The following is a 25,369-nucleotide window of genomic DNA, read 5'->3' on the forward strand; positions in this document are numbered from 1 at the left end:
TAAGGGTGCGCTGCAGATGGGCCTCTGGTGCCACAAATCTGCTTGAAAATAGATAGATAAACTTTATTCGCATTAGCCAGCGGCCATAGCAACATAAGACAAGCAGTATATGCCATTAAAAAGACGACAATGGGTAAAAAGGGCAATCAAATGACCAAGATTATTGTTCAGATAGTGGCCCTTAATCTCCTTGCACCCTCGATAAACCTAGCAACCTTTGCTGTTGTCTGATCATTTTGATCTGATAAAAGAAAGGACAGTGTGGCCGCAGATGGGCTGCCTGGGATGGTAAGTAAGAGTGGGGTAATGATCCCATTCCTCAGGTTTTCGACATGTAATTCTTTTTCCAACAATCCTTATTGTCACATTATAATCCCTTTGACTCTGCCGAGTCCTGACTTCCCTCCCTCCCAATCGCTGGTATATACATCACATACTTTTTGGGTATATTATTGTCGTTACTGTTTTACATTGGAGGTATTATTCCAGTCCTGCTAGTGTCTTAATATTTTTGTTGTTCTCCTTTATATATTCAATAAATTTATTCCAATTGTTATTGTATCTCTGGTCCTCTTGGTCCCGGATCCTTCCTTGCGGCAAGTTCCGCAAAATCTATTATCTTTTCCTGCCACTCCTGGATGGTTGGTAAATCTTCTGTTTTCCATCTTTGGGCCAGTAAAGTTCTTGCGGCGGCTGTGGCATACATGAACAAGTTCTGATCTTTTATTTTAATTTCTTTTCCCACCAGACCTAGCAAAAAATGCCTCCGGTCTTTTAGGAAAAGTATACTTAAATATCTTAAGTTCATTATAGATTAACTCCCAGAATCTTTTTACCTTGCCACAGGTCCACCACATATGAAAGTAATCTCCGTCTATTTCCCAGAGTTGTTTCTCAGTTGGAATCTTTTGGTATCTGCCCTCAAGTACGGCAGAGGGCATCACACAAATCGGGTTTTTTTATTTGTTAAAGTGACCGTGACAATCCTTGCCCGCTGCGTGCTCGGAACCGGAGGGTAGGAGAGGTTATCCCTTCCTCTGGACCTCTGCAAGTGTTGTGTGGGGTTTGTGGTTCCCAGTTTGAGACCACCAACTCTAGGGATTTCCCCTGCTGCCCAGGCCCGTGTGTGTGTGTGCCCAGCGATGCCATTCTTTGGGTGGAGGTCTCCTGGGCAGCGTCCGAGGCTTAGTGGCAGTCGCGTGCGTGAGTCATTGGGCTCCGTGCTGGGAGAGTGGGAGGCTGCAGGGACACTGGTCCCCTGTGTCAGCCGGGACACTGCCTCCATTGTGTGCGTCGTCGCCCGGAATCTCGAGGGTTTTGAGCCGAGGTGGGCCAGAGTGGGGTGGGTGGAGCCGGTCTCTACGTTGCCCTTTATCCGTCCCGGAGTGACCATTTGCCTTTTACGCTGCTGCCACCCCTCCCTCCCCATACAGCTGGAGGCCACGCTGGACCTGACTGAGCGGCGGCAGATCCGCTCCGCCATCCGGGAGCTGCGGCGGCAGGAGCTGGAGCGAGACGAGGAGGCGCTGGCATCCAAGCGCTTCCGGACGGAGCGCTGTGCAGAACGGCAGGAGAACAAGGAGAACGTGCTGAGGTGGGTCCCGGGAACCCCTTTCTTTCCCCCTCTAACCTGCTTGCTTGGCCTCTCCCCCCATTACTTCTAAATAATTGCAGAATCAGTTGCGGAATTTCTAGGGTTGCGGAATTTCTAGGGTTGCGGAATTTCTAGGGTTGCGGAATTTCTAGGGTTGCGGAATCTCTAGGGTTGCAGGTGGCTTTGCTGATGTGCGTTGCCCTCTACGCACATATCATGCGAATCGGGGAAGACTCCCTTCCTGAAGCCCCGGAGAGCTGCTGCCAGCTAGTGTAGGTTGTATTGAGCTAGATGGACTAATGGTCTGACTCCAGATAGTGAAGCTCAGAGGCAGAGCATCTGCTCTGCATGCAGAAAGAAGGTTGCTGGTATCTTCCTGGCATCTCCAGGTAGGGATGGGAAAGAAAGATCTCCATCTGAAATCCCAGACAGCCTCTGCCAGTCAGTGTAGGCAGTACTGAACTAGATGGACCCCACTGATCTGATTCAGTATAAAGCGACTTTCTAGGAAGGCTTCTGTCCCTGATATGCTGGAGGGGGCCAGGCAAGACACCTCCCTGCCAGCTTGCTGGCCAATGGTCTCACAGATCTTGGCCATCACCCCCCACCTGATGATGTGTCCCTTGTGCCTTGTTCCCTACAGATCACTGCGGCTGGAGGAGGAGCGGAAGCAGCAGCAGAAAACTCTGGACATCCTATCGGGGAAGTTGGAAACCATCCAGGATGTGGAGGAACTGACGGCTTTGGTGAGTGGCTGGGGGACCTTCTCCTCTTTTGAACGTGCCTGCCTTGGCTTTTGAAGTAGAGGGGATAAAGACACCGAACAAAGAGCCAAAGTCCTGTGTTCGAATCCTGTCCCTTGCTGTTGGGCAAGCCCCATCCTCTCTCAGTATAAGCTGTCTCAGTTTGCAATATACTCGGGGCTCGTTTACTTCTGAGATTACCCCCACTCCACCGCTTCAATCTGCACTTGTAAGAAATGGGCTCTTTTAGTGCGGGAACTCTCTGGGAAACGCTCTGAATTTTCAGAAGCTTGATGTCAATAAGAACTTCACGATTGCAAAGTGGCTTCCTTCCTGCAGCTTTTTTACTTGGGTCTGAGCTGGCTGGGAGTTGTGGATCCGACATTCTCCAGGCTCTGGGGAGAAAACTGCCTCGTTTGTCTCTTTCCCCGGCCGCTGCTAAGTGCCTTGGCAAGGAAAGAGTGCCATTTAGTGGCCAGCTCATGTAACTGTCCCTGTATTTCAGGGATTTTGTGGGGGGGGCACTTTTCCTCCAGAGGGCCACATTCTCTCCTGGACAACCTTCTGAGGGCCACATGCTGGTGGCGGGTAGGGCCAGAGTCAAAGTCAGACGGAGCAATGAATGTGCACTTTGCCTTAGGACGCTAGGCTGGTTTCTGCAGACACTCCATTACCTCTTTCTGGCCTCCAGCCGCGCAAGTAAGAGGCATGGTTAGAGTCCCAGGACACATCTTGTTCCCCATTGTCAGAAATCGATCTTTCAGTGAGGCAGCACCTATGGAACTCCCTGCCTCTTGATATCAGGCAGCCGACTTCACTGTACTCTTTTCAGAGCCCGCTAAAAACATTTTTTTAAATAGATAAGGCCACCCAGATGCTTAGAACGTTCATGTGAGTTTTAATCTGCTTTTATTCTATTGTTATTTTACCTGTGAATTTTCCGAATGATAATTTTATTGTTTTACCTTTGAGGTAAGCCCCCCCCCCCTTTTTGCAATCAAGCAGTGCCTAAATTTTGTGAAATATGAATAAGAATAATAAAACCCCAGCTGTTCAAAAGTATCCAGGGAAGGTGTGAAGCAAAGCTGGAGAGGGGTGTGGCCCAATGAGAGGGGGCGTGGCTTTCGAAGATGTGTGTCCTTGGGAAAGCACCCAGGGCTAGACAGAGATGCCTGGGCGGGGGCATGTTTGGTCTCTGCACCCTACCCCTTCAATGCTGCATCTTAGGGTGTCTGGCTGTGGCCAACAGGCCCCTCCTTGAAAAGCAAGCAGGGTCTTCTCAGTGTTGGCCCCTCCGTTTCACCATGTGGAGATCACCCATGTTTCTCCTCATTTTTAAAAAAATGAATAAAAATGACACACTTGTCTAACCAGCGGGTATTCATGTGCAGGTTGGGGCTCACAGCATCGATCCAGCCTGCACCCAGTTGGCCCAGAGCTGGCCTTGACTTGGGGAGAACGAGGCAGGCCTGAAGCCGGCCTGTAAAAGTGGCTGACCTTTTCTTTTCTCCCATCAGATGCGGGCGGCCAGTGAATACGAGGAACGGAAACTGATCCGTGCCGCCATTCGCAAACTGCGTGCTGAAGAAATTGAAGGTACGACGGGCTCCGACTTAAGGGGAGGACGAGAGACCTGAAGTCCCCTAGGGTGTTTGTGTGTGTCTTCCAGGAATTGTGAGGGCCGGAAAGGAGGGGGCTGGCGAAAGTGCGGAAGGAACACCCGAGAGACCATTTTGCTTATTTGTATTTGTTGCTTATTATTCTGGCTCCTTAACAAATTGTTTTAAATACAGTGGTACCTCTGGATACGAATGGGATCCATTCCAGAGCCCCATTTGCATCCTGAAGTAAACGCAACCGGGTCGCGATTTGCCGCTTCCGTGCATGCGGGTGACATAATTTTGACCGCCTGTGCATGCGTGCGGGGCGAAACCCGGAAGTAACGCGTTCCGTTACTTCCGGGTCGCCGCGGAGCGCAACCCGAAAGCACTCAACCTGAAGCAACTTCAACCCGAGGTATGACTGTATGGCTTTTAAAAATTGTTGCATACCGCCCTCGGGAACATCCAGCCGATTGTTGGAAGATTCAGGGCAGATAAGAGAGAGAACCTCTTTGCACGGTACATTGTTAAACTATGGAACTCACTTCCTCAGGAGGCAGTGATGGCCATTAACCTAGACAGCCAGGACTGTCTTAGGCATATGCGGCGCTGGGGTGCAAAGATCCACCCAGTGCCCGCCCCCCATTGTCCAGTTCCAGGCCTCAGCATCTCGCTGGCTCGGTCGTCCCTGAACTTGCGGCGCAGAGCCGCCCGAAACAGAAGACCACGCCGCGGTGCTCCGACCAATGGGTGGGTTCTTTCCTGGATTCAGCTCTTGGGCCCGGGGCTCTCGGCCTGGCACCCCTGAGAGCCCGGCGCCCGGGTGCCCCACACCCCTAGTCCCTATGGGTAAGACAGCCCTGTAAAAGGACCCTTGACTGTTAGGTCCAGTTGTGACCAACTCTGGGGTTGCGGCGCTCATCTCGCTTTACTGGCCAAGGGAGCCGGTGTACAGCTTCCGGGTCATGTGGCCAGCAGGACTAAGCCGCTTCTGGCGAACCAGAACAGCGCATGGAAACGCTGTTTACCTTCCCGCTGGAGCGGTACCTATTTATCTACTTGAACCTTCACGTGCTTTCGAACTGCTAGATTGGCAGGAGCAGGGACCGAGCAACTGGAGGTCACCCTGTCATGGGGATTCGAACCCCCACCCTTCTGATTGGCAAGTCCTAGGCTCTGTGGTTTAACCCACAGCGCCACCCGCGTCCCAAGACAGCCCTGTAGACTGCTTTAAAAGAGGATCAGATAAATTTGAGGTGGTGGAGGTTTTCAGTGCCTACTAGCCATGATGCCTCCACTCTTGGAAGCGGCAAGGCTTCTGAATGCCAGTTGCTGGAAACTGCAGAGGGGGAGAATGGCTCTTGGGTGAGAATCCTGCTTGCGGGTTTCCCAGGTGAGGCATCTAGTTGACCACTGGGAGAAGAGGATGCTGGACTAGATAGGCCATTGGCTGGATCCATGCTGGTGGTGGGCAGGCCTGGGCCCCACCCACCTGACAACTATGCAGAAAAGCATGCCGCCCAGCCAATTGGCCGTGAGGACAGCTGCGGGGGATGCTGATTGGTTCATTCCTTGGCCGCCGCCATTCAGTTGGGTGGCAGCGGGCGGAAGGATGGTGGGAACAGCTGAAGAGCGTGCGGGTCTGTGGCGGGGAAGAGGATCCGCTGGCCGGAGGAGAGGCAGCACGGGGGCCTTGCGGAAGTCAGTTGAGGGCCGCATGCGAGGAGTTGCAAATACGTGCAAGGAAGCAAACCTCCAGAGGCGAAACCTGTTTTATTTATTCTCTTCCTTTCTCAAGCTGCAGCTTTGGCGGGGAAAGCTTACTATAACCGGCGGGAGACGGATGAGGCCCTGGCGGTCAAAGGAAGGGAAGGAAACACAGCGGACGGGGACATCTCTGAGGTGAGCGGAAGTCATGTGCAAAAAGAAGGTCACAAACGTACAAATCAGCTCTTCTCTCTGCCCACCCTCCACCCATTCCATTCCTCATGCAGTTCACCTTGTAATGAATTCTTTCACAGATTGGCCGAAACGTTGTGAGTCTAAGTAAAGTAAGGACCCTGACCATTTAGGTCCAGTTGTGGCCGACTCTGGGGTTGCGGCGCTCATCTCGCTTTACTGGTTGAGGGAGCCGGCGTACAGCTTCCGGGTCATGTGGCCAGCATGACTAAGCCGCTTCTGGCGAACCAGAGCAGCGCACGGAAACGCTGTTTACCTTCCCGCCAGAGTGGTACCTATTTATCTACTTGCACTTTGACGTGTATTCGAACTGCTAGATTGGCAGGAGCAGGGACCGAGCAATGGGCGCTCACCCCGTCGCGGGGATTCGAACCACTGACCTTCTGATCGGCAAGTCCTAGGCTCTGTGGTTTAACTCACAGCGCCACCCGCGTCCCATAGTGCCACCCGCGCCCCATGTAATTCTTAAGCACGCAACGTGAAATAGTGCGCATTTGGAGTCTTTGAAATTTAAAGAAAAAGGAATGTGACACTGAAAAAAATAGGGGGAAACAGGGCCCCTGCATATCATATAAAGACCGTCTACAGTGGTACCTCGCAAGACGAAAAGAATCCGTTCCGCGAGTCTCTTCGTCTTGTGGTTTTTTCGTCTTGCGAAGCAAGCCCATTAGTGGATTAGCGCTATTAGCAGTTTAAGGGCTATTAACGGCTATTAAAGGCTTAAGGGATTAGCGGATTAGCTGCTAAAAGGCTATTAGCAGGTTAGTGCTTTAGAAAAAGCGGTTGGGGAGCGAAAAAACCCCTCAAGAATCGCAAGACATTTTCGTCTTGCGAAGCAAGCCCATAGAGAAATTCGTCCTGCGAAGCACCTCTGAAAACGGAAAACCCTTTCGTCTTGCGGGTTTCCCGTCTTGCGAGGCATTCGTCTTGCGGGGCACCACTGTATTTAAAACTTTTTCTTATGAGGCAATAATCAATATTTTTATTTATAGACATATTTATGGACATATTTTAAAGCCGATTTTGCAGGGGCCCCCTCGCCTGCACCCCTGGTGGGAGCCTTCCTCACTACCCCCTAGTTATGTCCCTGCCGGGAAGCTGCCTCAGATGTAGTCAGACCCCCTGATCCATCCATCTCCATATTGCCTACACTGACTGGCAGCAGCAGCGGCTCTCCGGGATTCCAGGCATGGATTTTCTGCCTGCCCTACGTAGAGATGCCATTGGTGACCGAACCTGTATCGTACTGCCTGCAAAGCAGGCCCCCAGGCCACCTGAGCTGTGGCTGTCCTGGTGTTGTTGCACAGCTCATGGGGTCGGGGACAGTGGGAGTTTTAGCTTGGAGGGCCACGGATTCCCCTCCTCTCTCCTAGGAGGTCTGGGGTGAGCCGAGGGGTGTGGTTTGCAGGGGTTCCTCTTGGAAGGGCCGTTGGTTGCTGCCGTTTCGGTCCTTGTTCAGTTTGGCAGGACTCTGGGCTCACCCGCGAGCATCGCACCCTGCAGGGGTTGTGGGAAATGCAGCGTTGCAGATTTGGGTTTCCCGAGCAGTGCTGTGAGTTGTCCACTAGATGGCAGTTTTCTCCCAGGGAAAAAAGAGAGGAAGATTTCGGTCTAGCCCAGGTCCTTGCTTAGAAGCTTGTTTCTGATGAAGGATGTCTGGAGTTGCCATGCTCACACACCCCTCCAACTCACCCCCCCCCCCAACCTAGATGGACGCAGAAACATTTGTCTTCCCTCTGTGGGGTTTTGCTCACTTTGAACTCCAATCCATGAAGACAGGCAGATACATATATATATAGAGAGAGAGAGAGGGAGAGAGATATTGTATCCTTATTCAATCATGGTGAATTTTTAAAAAGAGAGCTGTGTTCTACATTTAAACTGGCACATGCTGCGGCCCCAATCCAAATCACTGCCTTCCTCCGCCAGGTTGCTTTTTGGAAAAGACATGGGGCGTGGGTGGGTGAGGGGGCCCTACAGTAGTTTTGGACGTCAACTCCCTCCAGCCCCCCCTCTCCCCCCCCTCCCCCGCCGAGTTGGAAGCTGCAATCCAAAAATGGCTGCACTGACTGTGGCCGATGGAAGTTGTAGTCCGGGAACACCTGGAGGGCACTGGATGCTTGGTGAAGGCTGCCTTCAAACCGTCTCTCCCCTGTTGCCTCCCCCCATGCAAAGCCCCCTCTCAAATTTCTCCTCCCTCCGCGCATCCCCCCCCCCCAAATTCCCACATTCTGTTCAGCATCTTTGAAAAAGAGTCAGGGGACCGGGGACTGTGGTTGCCTAGCAACCCAGAGTTAACCTGGATGGATGGATTATTTTGAGGAGGGGGCTGCATCTGGTTGCTTAGTAACCGCTCCCACATAGATGCACGCTCTGCCTAATTGTTCGTTGTGGTAGGGGGATCGGCTCCCTAATTTCAACGGCTCCCATAGTTTTGGAGCCTCGTCTTGTTTTGGAGAGCCAGGACCTGAAGAGAGCGTTTGGATGGGTGTGACAAGGTAGTGTGTGTGTGTGTGTGTGTGTGTGTGTACGTCTGCTGGATGCTGCCCTCAGCTGGCTGTCACCAAACCTTTGTCTGCCTCTCAGATTCCTCCTCTGAGGTGCTACACCTGACCTGTTGTGTGCTGATTTGGGGATACCTCCCCGCAGGTGAATAAAGACCTTGCTTAAAAAACGAAATAAAAAACCCTGGATCCTTGATTCCGTGCCGATTCAGAACCCTCTCGCCTCTGGGCTTGCCGTCGCAAACGCAGGTCGCTGCTGCCACTCTGCACATGCTCAGACGCCCGTAAGGGTGAAAAGCCCATCCTTTGGAAGCTACTTTTCTAATCGGGCATTGGATCGAAAGGGTGTGGCAGTATGCGAGTGGATGTTTGCGGCTGCAGGTGTGCTCAGGTGAGGTCGCCAAGTCGTATGCAGAGTGATGCCGGCTGACACCGCGCTCTCCCTCTCCCATCTCTCCTCAGGTGCAGGAGCGGGAATTGATCAGGGCCCAGATCCGGGAGCTGCGAAGCCAGCAGCGTCAGGACGCCAAGCCAGAAGACATGCCGGGTGAGTCTACCTCTGCGATCAAGGGCCGGGGAAATAAGGATTGGGGTTTCTCTCTTCCGCCGGTCGTGACCTTCCTTCCTGTCCATCCTTTCCGGCAGATTCCTCCACCCCCGCGGGAACTCTCCTGCTGCTGGACCCTGTCGCCGGCCAAGCACCCGCCGAGCCACCCTCGCTGTCAGAGAGCGGGCCGGATCCAGAGTCGAGCGCCGAGGCCAGCTCCCGAGACAGCGACTCCAGGACTGAATCGCCTCCCGCTTCCGAGGAGGAGACGGGCGCCGGCCGCATTTCCGCTCCAGAAGACAGCGAGGGGTTGAGAGCTCCCGAAGGAGAGTCCGCTTCCAGCGAGCCTCCGCAAGGGCTGCCAGATGCTCCGAGCGCAGCAAGCGATTCCTCCCAGGAAGAGGAGGCTTCCCCGAAATTACCGAGCGAAGAGACTCCGAGAGAGCAGGTATGTGGGCGCCATTCCCCCTAACCTCACAGGAAGGGGATGAATAGTGCAGGTGTGGGGAGAGGTTTGCCACCCAAGGGCCGCCTTCCCTTCTGGGCAACTTTCCAGGGGCCGCATGCCAGGGATGTGAGAGGTCAGGGGTCAAAGTGGGTAGGGCAATGAATGCACATTTTACAGTAGGGTAGTTTCTATATGGGGGACATGGGTGGCGCTGTGGGTTAAACCACAGAGCCTAGGACTTGCCAATCAGAAGGTCAGCGGTTCGAATCCCCATGACGGGGTGAGCTCCCGTTGCTCGGTCCCTGCTCCTGCCAACCTAGCAGTTTGAAAGCACGTCAAAGTGCAAGTAGATAAATAGGTACCACTTCGGCGGGAAGGTAAACGGCGTTTCTGTGTGCTGCTCTGGTTTGCCAGAAGCGGCTTAGTCATGCTAACCACATGACCTGGAAGCTGTACGCTGGCTCCCTCGGCCAATAAAGTGAGATGAGTGCTGCAACCCCAGTCGGTCACAACTGGACCTAATGGTCAGGGGTCCCTTTAACTTTACCTTAGTTTCTATACAGCTCTCCATCCTTCGTTTTGAGAGTTCGAGGACACTTTTTAGGCAAGCAGGAACTTTCAGGGTGCATGTGAGGTGCTGTGTGGCCTTGGGGCGAGGGGGTGTGGCTGGTAGGGAGGGAAGAAGGCATCATTTGCCCTTCCACCTAGTACAGTGGTACCTCGGGTTACATATGCTTCAGGTTACACATGCTTCAGCTTACAGACTCCGCTAACCCAGAAATATTACCTCGGGTTAAGAACTTTGCTTCAGGAGGAGAACAGAAATTGTGCTCCGGCATTGCGGCGGCAGGAGGCCCCATTAGCTAAAGTGGTGCTTCAGGTTAAGAACAGTTTCAGGTTAAGTACAGACCCCCAGAACGAATTAAGTACTTCACCCGAGGTACCACTGTATTTGCCACATGCAAAAAGCAAGAGAAGAAAACAATGTCGTTTTTGGTGGAACAGGTACTACAGCAGAATGGAAACACTGCTGTAACTCCCGACATTATTATTATTTTTTGCTAGAGAGGAAGCAGCTAGCAGTGGGCGGCCCTCGCTCCAGGATCCTGAGAGGGGTTGCGCTGAGAACCCCCTTCGTAAAATGAAGGGGAAAGACCTCTGTTTTAGCAGAGGTGTTCAGTGCAACCCCAGCCCAGCCCACCCATCCTGGTCCTTGAGCCCGTCATCGTCAGAGAGGCTTGTCACCCGATGTCACTGCAACAGAGAGACAGTGAGGTGTAGTGGTTAGAGCAGTGGTTCCCAAAGTGGGTGGTAGGGCCCACTGGTGGGGTGGTGGGATTACCTGGGGAGGCACTAAGAGGCATGAAGAAGCAGCAGTGGGGTGGGGGGGGGCAGGCACTGGAAGTGTAACTGACCATCAGAGTTTGAAAGGCTGTTATCGCTAGATCAACTTCATCAATTTGGTTGAACTAATTCAGCTAAATAGTTGGAGTTTGAATAAATGTGAAATTCATCATTACTGTTTTGATTTGCATCGTGCCATTCTCTTCCTTAACGAGCCATGCAAACTGCTCTTCTGAATACAGTGGTACCTTGGTTCTCGAATTCAATCTGTTCCAGGAGTCCGTTCGACTCCCGAAACCGTTCAAAAACCAAGGCGCAGCTTCTGATTGGCTGCAGGAGCTTCCTGCACTCAAGCAGAAACTGCATCGGACGTTCGGCTTCCGAAAAACGTTCACAAACCGGAACACTTCCGGGTTTGCCACGTTCGGGAGCCGATTTGTTTGGGAGCCTAGCCGTTCGAGTACCAAGGTACCAATGTAATGCTTTTTTACAGGGTAGGGGGAACCAGAGATGAGTTTATGGAGCTATGGGTACGGTGAAAAGGTTTGGGAACCACTGAGTTAGAGTGTCGGACTAAGACCTTGGGAGACCAAGGTTCAAATCCCAACTTGGCCATATAGAATCATAGCATTGGAAGGGACCTGACGATCAAGTAGTCCAGCCGCCTCCAATTCAGGAATAGGAAATGTCAGGGATTGAACCTGCAACTTTGGCTTTATCAGCGCTCTCTCGGCCTAAACCTACCTCTCGGGGTTGTTGTGGGGGTTAAATGAGGAGAACCATGTGTGCCAATCTTCAGCTCCTTGAGAGAAGGTGGCATATACAGTGGTACCTCGGGTTACAGACGCTTCAGGTTACAGACTCCGCTAACCCAGAAATAGTACCTCGGGTTAAGAACTTTGCTTCAGGATGAGAACAGAAATCGCCCAGCGGCAGCAGTGGGAGGCCCCATTAGCTAATGTGGTGCTTCAGGTTAAGAACAGTTTCAGGTTAAGAACGGACCTCCAGAACGAATCAAGTTCTTAACCCGAGGTACCACTGTACAGCGGTACCTTGGTTTAAGAACAGCCCTGTTTACGAACGATTCGGTTTATGAACTCCGCAAAACCGGAAGTAGTGTTCCCAGTCTGAGAACTTTACCTCGGTCTAAGAACGGAATCCGAATGGTGGAAGGGCACCGGCAGCAGGAGGCCTCATTAGGGAAAGCGCACCTCGGTTTAAGAATGGTTTTGGTTTAAGAACGGACTTCTGGAACGGATTGGGTTCGTAAACCAAGGTACCACTGTAAAGGCAATAAATCGGGTGGTCAGCAGGTGGGTGGGACCTGCCAGGCAAAATTTGGCCCGTGAGGAAGAGAGGGGCAGACACAGATCTGGTGGGGTGAATTCTGGCTGCTCTTTTGAGATCTGCCAACCTGTGTGGCTGGGCAATGGGTTCGATTTTTACCCTATTTTCTCTCCAACCTCCCGCAGGATGCACCTCAAGCCCCAGAGCAGGAAGCGGATGTCGTGGACAGCAGAGAAAGTGGTAAGGTCTTGAGCCAAGCATAACAGGCTGGTGGACATTGGCTGACGGGTGCTGGGTTGCACTGGGGGTGCTGAGCCCATTGAGAGGGGGGCTGCCTTTGGGATGCTGTGGGTCAGCCTGCACTAGATATGCTGTTAGCCGCAGCCAGTATGGCTAGGGAATTGTAGGCCCCCAAACATGAGGATGTCGAAACGTGCCTTCGACGGAGCCAAAGCCCTTGCTCCATCTAGCTCAGTGTTGTCTACACTGACCGGCAGCAGCTCTCCAGTGGTTTTTGGACAGGGATATTTCCTGTCCAGTCCTAACTGGAGATTTTGCCTGGCAGTGAACCTGGCACCTTCTCCATGCAGAACAGATGCGCTACGGCTGAGCTTGTGGCCCTTCGCCATACTTGAGCCAGAAACCTGGTCAATCTGGCTCAGTATTTTCTATCTACACCAGGCATCCCCAAACTTGGCCCTTCAGATGTTTTTTGGGACTACAACTCCCATCATCCCTAGCTAACAGGACCAGTGGTCAGGGATGATGGGAGTTGTAGTCCCAAAACATCTGGAGGGCCGAGTTTGCCTATTCCTGGTCTACACCAACCGCCTGCGTTTCCCAGCCTCGCCTGGAGATTTTGGGAATTCAACCTGCAACATTCTGCATGCAAAGCAGATGCTCTACTGCTGACCTATGGCCTTCCCCCATATCACAGGAAGCTGCTTTATATTAAGTCCATCTAGCTCAGTACTGTCAACACTGACTGGCAGCAGCTTCCCGGCGTTTCAGACCAGGGCCTCTTCCTGCCCTACCTGTAGATGCCTCTGGGGATTGAGCCAGGCACCTTTTGCATGCAAATTAGATGCCCGGCCAGTGACCTATTGGTCCACCTAGGCCAGTGCTGCCTCCACTGACCTGCAGCAGCTCTCCAGGGATTCACAACTGTACCCGGAGATGTCATCGGGGATTGATCCTGGAGCCTTTTGCATGCAAAACGGATGCATTACCGCTGAGCTGTGTTCCATCCCCGAGTGGCGTCCTTTCCCTTCTGCCGAAAGAGAGCTGTGTGTTCATCATGCATGTACTCCCACCAGCCCCAACCGGCAGCCCACACCTTCCTTTCTAGAAACCCTACCCGTGTCTGGAATCATGGTGTGTGTGTGTGTGTGTGTGTGTGTGTGTGTGTGTGTGTAGCAGGCCCTCTAAGGCAGTGTTTCCCAACCTTGGGCCTCCAGCTGTTTTCGAACTACAATTCCCATCATCCCTGACCACTGGTCTTGCTAGCTGAGGATTATGGGAGTTGTAGTCCAAAAACAGCTGGAGGCCCAAGGTTGGGAAATGCTGCTCTAAGGCATCCAGAGCTCTCTGGCTGCAGGCTGGCCTTGACGGCGCGCTGTCGCTTGCTTACGAGAGCTGAGCGCGAGCCCTGGGAGAGATAATAATAATAATAATTTAATAATTTATTATTTATACCCCCGCCCATCTGGCTGGAGATGCCTCATCTTGCCTTTAATCCCGGCAACATCCTTGCCCAAGCCTTAGACCTCGCCCTCTCTTCACCCCAGCTGCAATTTTGGAAAAACTCCGGCCACCCCTGTCCCATCCTCTGTAAGGCTCCACAAAGACGGGGTCAGGCCCCTCGACCCGGATCTGCTGCAAAGGGAGTCCGGGGTCTGCCCTGGCCCTGGGAGATGTGCCCCTTGTTTTGGGTTCTGGGCCTCTCTCTCTGCGGTTGTCCTTGCATCCCCTCCCTGCCTTTCCCCCTTCTGCCAGGCAGCGTCTAAGGCTTCCTCCAAGGGCCATGAAAGGGAATCTGTTGCTCCGCCAAGCCGGACCTTTTGCATTCCTTCTCCCAATAAGGTCAGGAACGGCTCCTCGCTCCATCCTCAGCTGCCTTCTCCCTCCCACCCCCCCACCCCGTCTTCCTTTCTCCTCTGGGCTTTGCTCTGTCCCAGTCTCTCTCTCTCCCCCCCCCCCCTTGTTCCCTGGCAGATCAAGGAGGCTCCAGGGCCCCCTTTTGCAAACACATTCTCCCTCCACTTCGACCGAATCTCCAATCTTCAGTCACGTTCCTTGTTGCCCCTCTCGCCTTCTTAACTTTCCCGAAGGGTGCAGAGACTCCCAAGAGTTTGGCGAGGCCGGCTGCGGAAACCGACGGGAGGTGGTTTTTTTTTAAAATAAAAAAACACATTGACGTCTTTTGTTGCTCTTCTGCAATTCATCACCCTGGGATCTTTCGGGAGGGAGGGCGAATCGTAAATCCAGTGCTTAATAACAGTCGGAAAGGAATAATTATGAAGAGGCGTCCTTTCCTCTGGCCCCAAAGTTCAGCCACAGGGCAGAAGTTGTGGCTCTAAATTGCACAACCAAAACACACACACACCATGGAATGGGAACCCCTGGCAACGAGAATTCTTACAAGTGGGGATCTGGGACAGGCTGTCTTGCCATCCCATGTTTTTGAAGACCTTTTGCATCATTATTGTCTATTAAGGCCACGCACCATCACCCCCCTTCGCAGCTATTATTATGGCTGTAACTGAGTGACACGACATCAGCCTTGCCTGCGCAAGGTCCTGAGTTCAATCCTCTGCTGAGAAAAGACCTCTGCCTGAATCCCTGGAGAGCTGCTGCCAGTCCGAGTGGACAGTACTGAGCTAGATGGACCCAATGGCCAGACCTTGGTACAAGGCAGCTTTCTACATTGATTTTAGAATGAATTGATTTTAGAATGTATTTTAATTAATTGATAGTGATTTTATGTAAACTGTGTTACTTTTATTGTTGTTAGCCGCTCTGAGCCCAGCTTCGGCTGGGGAGGGTGGGATATAAATAAATTATTATTATTATTATCATTACTACTACTACTACTACTACTACTACTACTACTACTACAACATTCCACTTCAATCTGGCCTTTTATCCAGAACAGTGAGGACTAGAATCTTAGCTCTTTTTAAAGTGGAAGATGCCACAAGCTCAGTGACAGATGGCGCCTGCTTTGTGCATAAGTAGGTCTTAGGTTCAGTCCTCTGGGCAGGGCTGGGAAAATTCAGCTTGGTGTTCTCGACACTGACTGGCAGCAGCTCTCCAAGGGAGGGGCCTGGAGGGGCCATTGGGGTTTCACCTGGGGCCTTCTGCATTCCAAGCAGGTGCTCTGCCACCAAGCTATGCTCCTTCCCCACTGGAGAACCCCTTTGTCTAACCCCGTGGTTCCCAACGTTTGGGAATTCGAGAATGAGCTATTAACACTGAATGGCCTTTTAGGCTTCCTCCATGTGAATAGGAGTTCACTTTTTGAATAATAAGAATTATATGTCACGGGGTGCGGTAGGGGTATCAGGATTTTAGGGATGCTTAGGTGGGGCATGGCCAAAAACAAAAAAGGTTGGGAACCACTGGTTTAAGCCCTTGAGAAGCTTCAGAACCTTTCTTTAACATAGCTTCATTTCTCTCCCCCCCCCCCTTGACAGTTTCCTCAGCAGCTCCATCCAGTGCCGCCCCCCAGACCCCTGCCCCTCCAGATGCCCGCTGCGGTGAAACCACACAACCGACGCCACGCCAGGCCACCAGCACAGGTAACAACCGTCTGGCCTAACAACGGATTGCTTCATGGCTGTGTTAGGGGGACATTCATTCTCTCTCTCTCCTTCTCTGTGGCATAGTTGCTACTTATCCAACAGGACAGAGTTGGCATTGTGTGGGTTTTGTTTCAGCCCCCTCTCAGGTGTTCTGCATTATTTTTATTTTTATTATGCCTTCCAAAGGAAGCTGCCTTAGAATCATAGAAATGTAGAGTGGGAAGAGGCCCTGAGAATCATCTAGTCCTGTGGTTCCCAACGTGGGGTACATGCAACACGGAGGGGGGGAATTTGATTTGGGGGGGCAATTTAGAAGCTGGTCTAGACCAAGTTAATGGCCTTTTAGGCTTCTTCCATGTGACTAAGAAAAGAATTATATGTCACCGGTGGGGGGGGGGGGGAATCAGGATTTTAGAGATGCTTAGGTGGGCATGGGACGCGGGTGGTGCTGTGGGTTAAACCACAGAGCCTAGGACTTGCCGATCAGAAGGTCAGCGGTTCGAATCCCCGCGATGGGGTAAGCTCCCATTGCTCAGTCCCTGCTCCTGCCCACCTAGCAATTCGAAAGTGTCAAAGTGCAAGTAGATAAATAGGTACCGCTCCGGCGGGAAGGTAAACGGTGTTTCCATGCACTGCTCTGGTTCGCCAGAAGCGGCTTAGTCATGCTGGCCACATGATCTGGAAGCTGTACGCCGGCTCCCTCGGCCAATAAAGCGAGATGAGCGCCACAACCCCAGAGTGGGCCACGACTGGACCAAATGGTCAGGGGTCCCTTTATCTTTACCTAGGTGGGGCATGGCCAAAAAATGGTTGGCAACCACTGGTCTAGTTCAACCCCCTGCAATGCAGGAATATGCAACTGTCCCATACGGGGATTGAACCTGCATCCTTGGCGTTATCAGCACCATGCTCTAACCAACTGAGCTATCCAGACCCAACAGTAGACATAGGAATATACGAAGCTGCTTTATACTGAGTCAGATCATTGGTCCATCTACCTCAGTAGTGTCAACACTGACTGGCAGCAGCTCTCCAGGGTTTCAAGCAGGGGATGTTTTCTGCCCTACCGGGAGGTGCTGTTGAGGATCGAACCTGTGGCCTCCTGCATGCCAGGCAGCTGCTCTTACCGTTAAGCCGTGGCCCTTTTTAAACAGGAACATAGGAAGCTGCCTTTATACTGAGTCCCCTCGTCACTCCATCTAGCTCCATGTCGTTTACACTGGGTGGCAGCAGGAGCTCGCCAGTGTTTCAGGTCTCTCCCAGCCCTGCTTAGAGATTGCAGGGATTTGAATCCGGGACGCTCTGCATACAAAGCAGAAGCGCCTCCACTGAGCCACGGCCATTCTGCATGGAAGAAATCGGTCATCTAGTATAATAGCACCTACATTTTGGGACTCTCTGCCTGGACATCAGGCAAGTGCCTTTACTCTACTCAGTTAGATGCCAGCTTGAAACATTTTTGTTTAAGCAAGACTACCCAGACACTCAGGATACTGAGATGAGTTTTATCCGTCTTTAGGAAGGTGCTGTGGTCTAAACCACTGAGCCCCTTGGGCTTGCCGATCAGAAGGTCGGCGGTTCAAATCCCTGCGACGGGGTGACCTCCCGTTGCTCTGTCCCAGCTCCTGCCAACCTAGCAGTTAGAAAACATGCCAGTGCAAGTAGATAAATAGGTACCGCTCCGACGGGAAGGTAAATGGCGTTTCCGTGCTCTGCTCTGGTTTCGGTGTTCCATTGCACCAGAAGTAGTTTAGTCATGCTGGCCGCATGACCTGGAAAAACTGTCTGCGGACAAACAGCGGCTCCCTTTGCCTGAAATCGAGATGAGCACCGTAACCCCAGAGTCATCTGCGACTGGACTTAACTGTCAGGGGTCCTTTACCTGCTCCCCTGAATTGAAATTTCAACCTTTACAACATAGAAAAACGGCCAAGTAAACAGCTATTTTCATGGAGGAGGATCAAGATATTAACTGATACGCATGAAATTCCAGATATAGCTATATAATCCCTAGTGTAGTAAAAGATGACCTTTGGAGCAGGCATTTTCAAAAAAATTTTTTTATGAACCACTCTACTAATCAACACCCAATGCCCTTTTAAGACGTGTGGTAGAAATGTAGTTGTTTTTGTTATGCATTTTGTGTTTTTTATATTGTGATTTTATGTTGTCACCACTCTGAGGCCTCCGGATATGGGGCGGCATACAAATTTTAATAATAATTATATCAATCAATCAATCAATCAATCAAACAACACACTCCTTGCTGTTTTCTCACAGGCACCTGGCTGGCCGTTGTGAGAACAGAATGCTGGACAAGGTGGGCCTTTGGCCTCATCCAGCTGGCCTCTTCTTATGACCTTATGCTGCTTTGCCCAGTTTACTTAGGGGGCATCTGGTGGGCGTCCCAGGAGGCAACCCAAATAAAATTATTGACTAAATAAAACTATTATCAAACAAACAACAACAACAATGCTGCTGCTGCTGCTGCTGAAGGCAGTCCCAGTTTTGATCCCCAGCATGTCCAGGTTTGAAGTCCTGGATAGATGCTGCCAGTCTGTGTATGCAGTGCTGAGCTAGATGGACTAATGGTCTGAATCAGTAAAGGGACACAGTTTTGTCGTATAGAGCATCCATCTGCCTTGCATGCGTAAAGTCCCTGGTTAAACCCCTGGCATCTCCAAGGAGGGCTGCAAATGTCCTTCACCTGCAACCATGGAGAGCTGCTGCCAGTCAGTGCTGACACTGCTCGCTCTATCTATCTATCCCTGTAGGATCAGGCTAATGGCCTGTCCTGTACCGTACTAGATTCTCAGAGGCCAACCAAACATCCCAGTGGGAATCACGCAAGCAGGACTCGAGTGCAAGAGCAGCTCTCTCTGCTTGTGGCTCTCAGCGGTGGGCAACCTTGAGCTGGACAACCTGGCGGTCTGATTCAGCAGTAGGCAGCTTCCTCCGTCCGAAAAGAGCCTTCCTCTGTGGGAGCTGTTTTAGATTTTAAGAACCTAAGTGGAGTTTCCCTGCTGGACCAGGCCAGTGGCCCATCGAGTCCATGGCCTCCTGCAGCCCCGAGTTCTGTGATTTAATCGCATGTCGCCTGCCGACAGCTTTGCTTCCGTCCCGAATCTTCGAATGTTCAGCTGAGTTCTGCTGAGAAATGCTGTGGACCAAGTGGATCGGGCAGGGATAAGTTTTCCCTCCTAGCCATGTAACCCACCCGTGCTTAATTTTGTAAGAGAAATGAGAAGGGTTGTTTAGTTGGTTGGTGCTCGGTGCTGATAAAGCCAAGGTTGCCGGTTCGATTGCCAGCTGCATATTCCTGCATTGCTGGGTGTAGGGCTAGAATTCAGTGTTTCCCAAACTTGCATTTCCAGCTGTTTGTGGACTACAAATCCCATCATCCCTAGCTAGCAGGACCAGTGGTCAGGGCTGATGGGAATTGTAGTCTGAAAACAGGAGAATCAAGTTTGGGATTAAACGATCCTTAGGGTCCCTTCCCTACTGGGACGTGGGTGGCACTGTGGGTTAAACCACAGAGCCTAGAACTTGCCGAACAGAAGGCCCGTGGTTCGAATCCCCACGACGGGATGAGCTCCCGTTGCTCGGTCCCTGCTCCTGCCAACCTAGCAGTTCGAAAACACATCAAAGTGCAAGTAGATAAATAGGTACCGCTCTGGCGGGAAGGTAAACGGCGTTTCCGTGCGCTGCTCTGGTTCACCAGAAGCAGCTTAGTCATGCTGGCCACATGACCCGGAAGCTCTACGCCGGTTCCCTCAGCCAATAAAGCGAGATGAGCGCCGCAACCCCAGAGTCGGCCACGACTGGACCTAATGGTCAGGGCTCCCTTTACCTTTAGGGTCCCTTCCAAATCTACGATTCTATGTTTCTTTGACAAGCTGGGGATTTGGGGCTTCCTAACTTTGATCTTCCTTCCTGGGACAGGGAAGGACTCTGATAGTCACTCACACTGCCTGTGCTGGCGATGCTCCTTCTGTTATTGTTTTAAGTGCGTATAAACTCTGGGAGGAGCTCAGAAGCGTTCTTGGCCAGATTCCCAGCTTATGTGATGCATAAACTCTCTTCTGTTCCCAAGCCGACAAGCACACCCCTTTCCCTCTCTCTGTCTTGCAGATTCCCGCCGGGATCAGCCCTTCCAGCGATCCGGATCTGTGTTGGACCGCGCACGGAAGTTCAGCTCAGAGCCCCCCAAGCCGGCCGGCTCTGCGGCCCACCCCCGGAAGGCGGAGAGTGCGGGCAAAGGCGCCCGGATCCTGCAGCAGCAGCAGCAGCTCCTGAACCCCCCACGTGCAGGAGACTTACCTGCCGGGGCACGGGGTGGCAGCAGTGGCACTGCCGGCCGTGCCCTCCAGGATGCCAGCGGGCAGCGGGGTGCAGAGGAGCAGCAGCAGCCGGCCAAACCCTCCGCCATCCAGGCAAAGACCGGGACAGTGAGGCCTCCCGCCGAGAGTCCGGCTGGCCCTAAAGAGGCGGCCGGCCCCCGGGGGCGGAGCCAGGCTGGCCAATGGCAGGGGAGCAAGTGGGCACCTGCCCGCCCCTCTGCTGAAAACACTCCGGGGAGCTCCTCCGGCTCAAAGGAGCCCCATGTCCCCCCATTGAGCTCTTCCTCCTCCCGCAGCCCTCTGCCAGCCCGGCCGCGCAACCTCGGCGCCGCCGAGCCCAGCGACGAGATGAAGACCCTCTTCACCATTGAGATCAAGGATGGCCGCAGCCAGCCCCTCAGGAGCCAAATCGTGGGGACCCCAGGGAACCAGCGGGCAGGTGAGTGGCACCGAGGGCTGTGCATTTGCGTTACCGTCCGGCGCCCTCAGAAGTTGGCACGGGGGCAAAAGTGTCTTATAGGCACTTCTTGCCCGCTCTGTGGAAGTTCCTTAGGGAGAGCACCCAGCAGTTTGTTCACTGTGATTCCTGCATTGTGGCGGGTCAGACTAGACAACCCATGAGGTCCCTGCCCCCCACTCTGTGATTCTGCTTCTTCTCGGTTTGGCTCCTTTTGGACAGAATCGTTTATTTACTGTGTTTCTTTCCTGGAAAGAGCTCAAGGCAGCGCATGTGGTTCTCCCTCCGTTCTCACAACAACCCTGTGAGGTAGGTCAGGCTGAGAGATAGTGACTGACCCAGAGTTGCCCAGTGAGTTTCACCTGGTTGAGTGTAGATTCGAACCTCAATCTATCCCGGGTTCTGGTTGGACACTCTTTAACTGTTCCATGATGGCACAATTGCCACCGGACAACCCATAAAGTGACTTTTGAAGTGGACCTGGTCTTGTAGGAACCTCCAAGGCAAGCGAGGAGAATTTTGCCGAAAGGAGTGGAATTTCCAGGACAGCAGGCAGGGCAGAGAATGTGTGTTTTGCACCTTGCGGATTTCTCCCCTGATTAAAGTTCTGCCCAGAGAAGCATCTTTCCCTGTCTGTGGCACTACCTGCTTGTTGAATTTCTGCCTCTTCTGCACGCATTAAAGCTCAGAGCCAAAATGCCAGCCAATTTGTCCCCAAAATATGAAACTGCAGGACAGACTTGGGTGGGTGGGTGTAGTTTGGTCTGGCAAACCTTCTGCAGGGAGAGTCGAAAATCTTGAGAGAAGTCAGGACAAAATGCCACGAGCCTGCATGGAATTGGCAGCCTCTGCTTTGCCGGCAGAGGTTTGTCTCCTGCTTTAGAGTTGCAAGCGCCGCTTTGCACCAGGAACCCCCTTCCAGAGTTACTTCGTGCAGCGCAAGTCAGAATGTTGGTCCATCTAGGTCAGTGTTGCCTTCACTGGCTGGCAGCAACGGCTCTGCAGGAAATCCTTCCCAGCCCAACCTGGAGAGGCTGAACCGAGGACCTTCCACCGATGCTTTTTGTATGAAGCTACAACCCTCTATTCTGCAAAATTGCATTTTGTGGCAGGGACTTAAAGCACTCTCCTCTCCCAGGTTGCTGCTGCCCCTTTATAAGGGAAAATATCTGTTATCCATAAGGTTTAAAAGGCTAGAGATTTGGGTGACAAGGGCTTCTCTGGCCAGTGGGAATTTGCAGCTGCGGGTTGCATAGGTAATTCAGCAAACTGCCTTACACTGTTGGCCCATCCAGCTCAGCATTGTCTGCACTGACCGGCAGCAGCTCTCCAGGGGTTTTCAGGCACGGGACATTTCCAGCCCCGCCTGGAGGGGCTGCCGGAGATTAAACCTGGGACCTTCTGCATGCAAAGCAAGCAGATAATCTGCCGCTGAGTTTACAGCCCTTCTCTTGAGGATAAATTAAGATTTTAGTCCCCAGGGTTTTGGTTTGCTTTTTTAAAAAAAGCGCTGAATTAAATAGGAAGCTGCCTAATATTGAATCAGGACGCTGGTCTGTCCAGCAGCAACTATTCAGGGTTTTAAGTAGGAATCATTGCCAGCCATCTCGGGAGATGCTGGCAGGGATTGAATTTGGGAACTTCTGCAATTATTATTTATTTATTTATTTATTTATTTATACATACATACATACATACATACATACATACCCCGCCCATCTGGCTGGGTATCCCCAGCCGCTCTGGGCGGCTTCCAACAGAATATTAAACTACAATAACCTATTAAACATTAAAAGCTTCCCTAAACAGGGCTGCCTTCAGATGTCTTCTAAAAGTCTGGTAGTTGTTCTCTTTGACATCTGATGGGAGGGCGTTCCACAGGGCGGGCGCCACCACCAAGAAGGCGCTCTGCCTGATTCCCTGTAGCCTCAATTCTCGCAGTGAGGGAACCTCCAGAAGGCCCTTGGCACTGGACCCCAGTGTCCGGGTAGAACGATGGGGGTGGAGACGCTCCTTCAGATATATAGTGGTACCTTGGGTTAAGTACTTAATTCATTCTGGAGGTCCGTTCTTAACCTGAAACTGTTCTTAACCTGAAGCACCACTTTAGCTAATGGGGCCACATGCTGCCGCCGCACCGCCGGAGCCCAATTTCTGTTCTCATCCTGAAGCAAAGTTCTTAACCTGAAGCACTATTTCTGGGTTAGCGGAGTGTGTAACCTGAAGCGTATGTAACCCGAGGTACCACTGTACTGGACCGAGGCTGTTTAGGGCTTGCTCTACCACTGAGCCAGAACACTTGCCGTACAGTGGTGCCTCAGGTTACATACACTTCAGGTTACATACGCTTCAGGTTACAGACTCTGCTAACCCAGAAATATTACCTCAGGTTAAGAACTTTGCTTCAGGATGAGACCAGAAATCACGCAGCGGCAGTGCAGCTGCAGTGGGAGGCCCCATTAGCTAAAGTGGTGCTTCAGGTTAAGAACAGGTTCAGGTTAAGAACGGACCTCCGGAACGAATTAAGTACGTAACCAGAGGTACCACTGTAATTGCATGATGTTTCCAGTGAGAGAGACAGAGAGGCCGGTGACACTTTGCCATGGGTGCAGCAGCTCCTGTGTGTGTGTGTGTGTGGTCTCAGCACTTGGAAACTTTCCTGTTCCTGGTGGGATAAACTTCTGTCGCTGTGGCCGGAGTGTGTCGGATTGATCTTCTGAGGGATTGGGTGCAAATTCAGATTACCGTATTTTTCGTCCCATAGGACGCTCCGTCCATAGGACGCACCAAGCTTTTTGGGGGGGAAATAAAGGAATTCCCCCCCCTTTATCCCCCCCCCAAAGCAGGTCGGGGAAACCAAACCAGGTCAAGGAACAGCGGGATGGCGGCGCTGCGCCTCCCTGCTGTCCCCCGAGCTTGTGGGGCTGGCCAATGTCTGCCCGGCGCGAGGCTGCTATCCGCAGCGTGGGGAGCCCTGCGGGGACCTCCCGCAGGGCTGCCTAGGCTGCGGACGTGTTCCCAAAGCGCCGGGCGCTCTGCTTTCAGCGCGCCCGACACTCCGGGAAGCAGGCTGCTATCCGCAGCCTAGACATCCCTGCGGGACCTCCTGCTGGGCTGCCTAGGCTGCAGGTGTCTTCCTGAAGCCTGGAGAGCGAGAGGGATTGGTGCGCACCGAGCCCTCTAGCTCTCCAAGCTTCAGCGAAAGCCTGCATTCGCCCCATAGGACGCACCCAGATTTCCGCTTCATTTTTGGAGGGGAAAAAGTGTGTCCTATAGGGCGAAAAATACGGTACCCACCCCCCATGAAGCCTTTGAAGTCTTGACTTTTTATTTTGAGCCCTTGGTGGTGCTGTGATCGGACTTAGCACATGGGAGTACAGGGTTCGAATCCCCCTCTTGGCCCTGACGCTCACTGGGTTGCCCCCTTTGGCCCGTCGAAGCTTCTCAGCCTGGCCTAACTCACAGGGTTGCTGAGGGGATTAAATGAGGAGCGGGGAGAAAAGGGCGGGATATAAAAATACACATGCACATACCCTTTTACGCCTCAATTTCATTTTAAAATGTCAAAGCGACGAACGCAGCGGTGATACGTGAAAACCACATCAACGTTCGAAACACCGAATCGCGGTGATGTTTCCTTTAATCGTCCTAGTTTTTGATTTGACCCAGTTCTCTACGACAACGTCTGCCAACCTTGCGCCCTCCAGATGTTTTGGAAGGCACCTTCCGTCAGCCTTACGGCTGTGCTGATAAAAGCTGATGGGAACTGTAGTTCAAAACACCTGGAAAGGCAGCAGATTAGAGAAAGCAACTCTGGGCACTTGGTGGGCTCGAGCTTGGAAGTCGATTTGCCATGCCACCCACTCCCTTCCTCATCTAGAACAGGCTCATTCCTGGAGCGTTACGAAGGCTGGCGCACAGTGTCAGAAACGTGGATATATTCCACGATCTCCGCTACATTACCTGACTGCAGCTTGCCGCTTTCTGTTTTCTATTAGGAGAGCGCCAGCCGCTTTTAAAAAAGCATCTGGTTTGTAGCCCACCAAATCTCCAGGGCTTGGCGCAGGTGGCAATGCACCAAATCTACACTGGCGAGAAAACAGGCCCTCCCCAGCTTGTGTCCTTTGTGGTTGCTTACCCCTGCCAAGTAGGTAGGCGCAAGCTTTGGGAAGAAGGGACTTGGTGTTCTTTAGCTCAGATATGCCTTGGAACACACGGGCCAGCTTGTTTCTACAAAGGGAACCAAGAACTTAATGTGGACTAGTAACTTGTGCATTTCATGCGGACTGGCAACTTGCGGGCTTAAAAGCTGGCAAAATCCCAAAGCCCCAGTTTGGAGCCCTCCTCTTGCCCCGACCCCTGGCCGCTGGTGCTCACACCTGTGCCTTCTCCCCATGCCACAGAACTCACCCTGGGGTTGAGAAGCACTCCCATTCGAATCACCACCACCAGCAGCAGTGTCGACAGCTCCAGCCATGGCGGCAGCAGCTCCAGCCTTAATAAGGTGAGTCTTCCCTCTCCCTGCCCTTCTTCTGCTTTCCTTTCCTTTCCTTCCTTCCTTCCTTCCTTCCTTCCTTCCTTCCTTCCTTCCTTCCTTCCTCTGATCATGCCTATTTATGCAGGTGGGGGAAACTTAAAAAGTCCCCTTGGCCCTCCACAAAGCTGTGGAGCCTCAGGGAGGGCGGAGGGCTGCGTCAGTTCTGCAGCTGTGAGAGGCAGAGCGAAGGGCACAACTTGGGCTT

At 52.4% G+C, this 25,369-nt stretch overlaps 1 protein-coding gene across 10 annotated transcripts in view; it reads left to right on the forward strand.

Annotated features, from left to right (window-relative positions):
• SMTN (smoothelin) overlaps nucleotides 1-25,369 on the forward strand; it is an 83,950-nt gene that overhangs the window by 24,257 nt on the left and 34,324 nt on the right. For 7 of the 10 annotated variants that reach the window (XM_083417607.1, XM_083417604.1, XM_083417609.1 and 4 more), the window contains exons 3-12: nucleotides 1,434-1,594; nucleotides 2,238-2,340; nucleotides 3,855-3,933; nucleotides 5,737-5,840; nucleotides 8,864-8,948; nucleotides 9,047-9,396; nucleotides 12,213-12,267; nucleotides 15,723-15,827; nucleotides 19,962-20,609; nucleotides 25,031-25,131. In XM_083417607.1, the coding sequence (XP_083273733.1) occupies nucleotides 1,434-1,594; nucleotides 2,238-2,340; nucleotides 3,855-3,933; nucleotides 5,737-5,840; nucleotides 8,864-8,948; nucleotides 9,047-9,396; nucleotides 12,213-12,267; nucleotides 15,723-15,827; nucleotides 19,962-20,609; nucleotides 25,031-25,131 (1,791 nt within the window). Of the gene's footprint in view, nucleotides 1-1,433; nucleotides 1,595-2,237; nucleotides 2,341-3,854; nucleotides 3,934-5,736; nucleotides 5,841-8,156; nucleotides 8,396-8,863; nucleotides 8,949-9,046; nucleotides 9,397-12,212; nucleotides 12,268-15,722; nucleotides 15,828-19,961; nucleotides 20,610-25,030; nucleotides 25,132-25,369 lie in introns of those variants that run through there. The other 3 variants (XM_083417608.1, XM_083417613.1, XM_083417605.1) reach the window with 2 other exon arrangements.

Source organism: Podarcis tiliguerta, assembly GCF_965153285.1.
Source record: "Podarcis tiliguerta genome assembly, chromosome: 16".
Taxonomy (NCBI): Eukaryota; Metazoa; Chordata; class Lepidosauria; order Squamata; family Lacertidae; genus Podarcis; species Podarcis tiliguerta.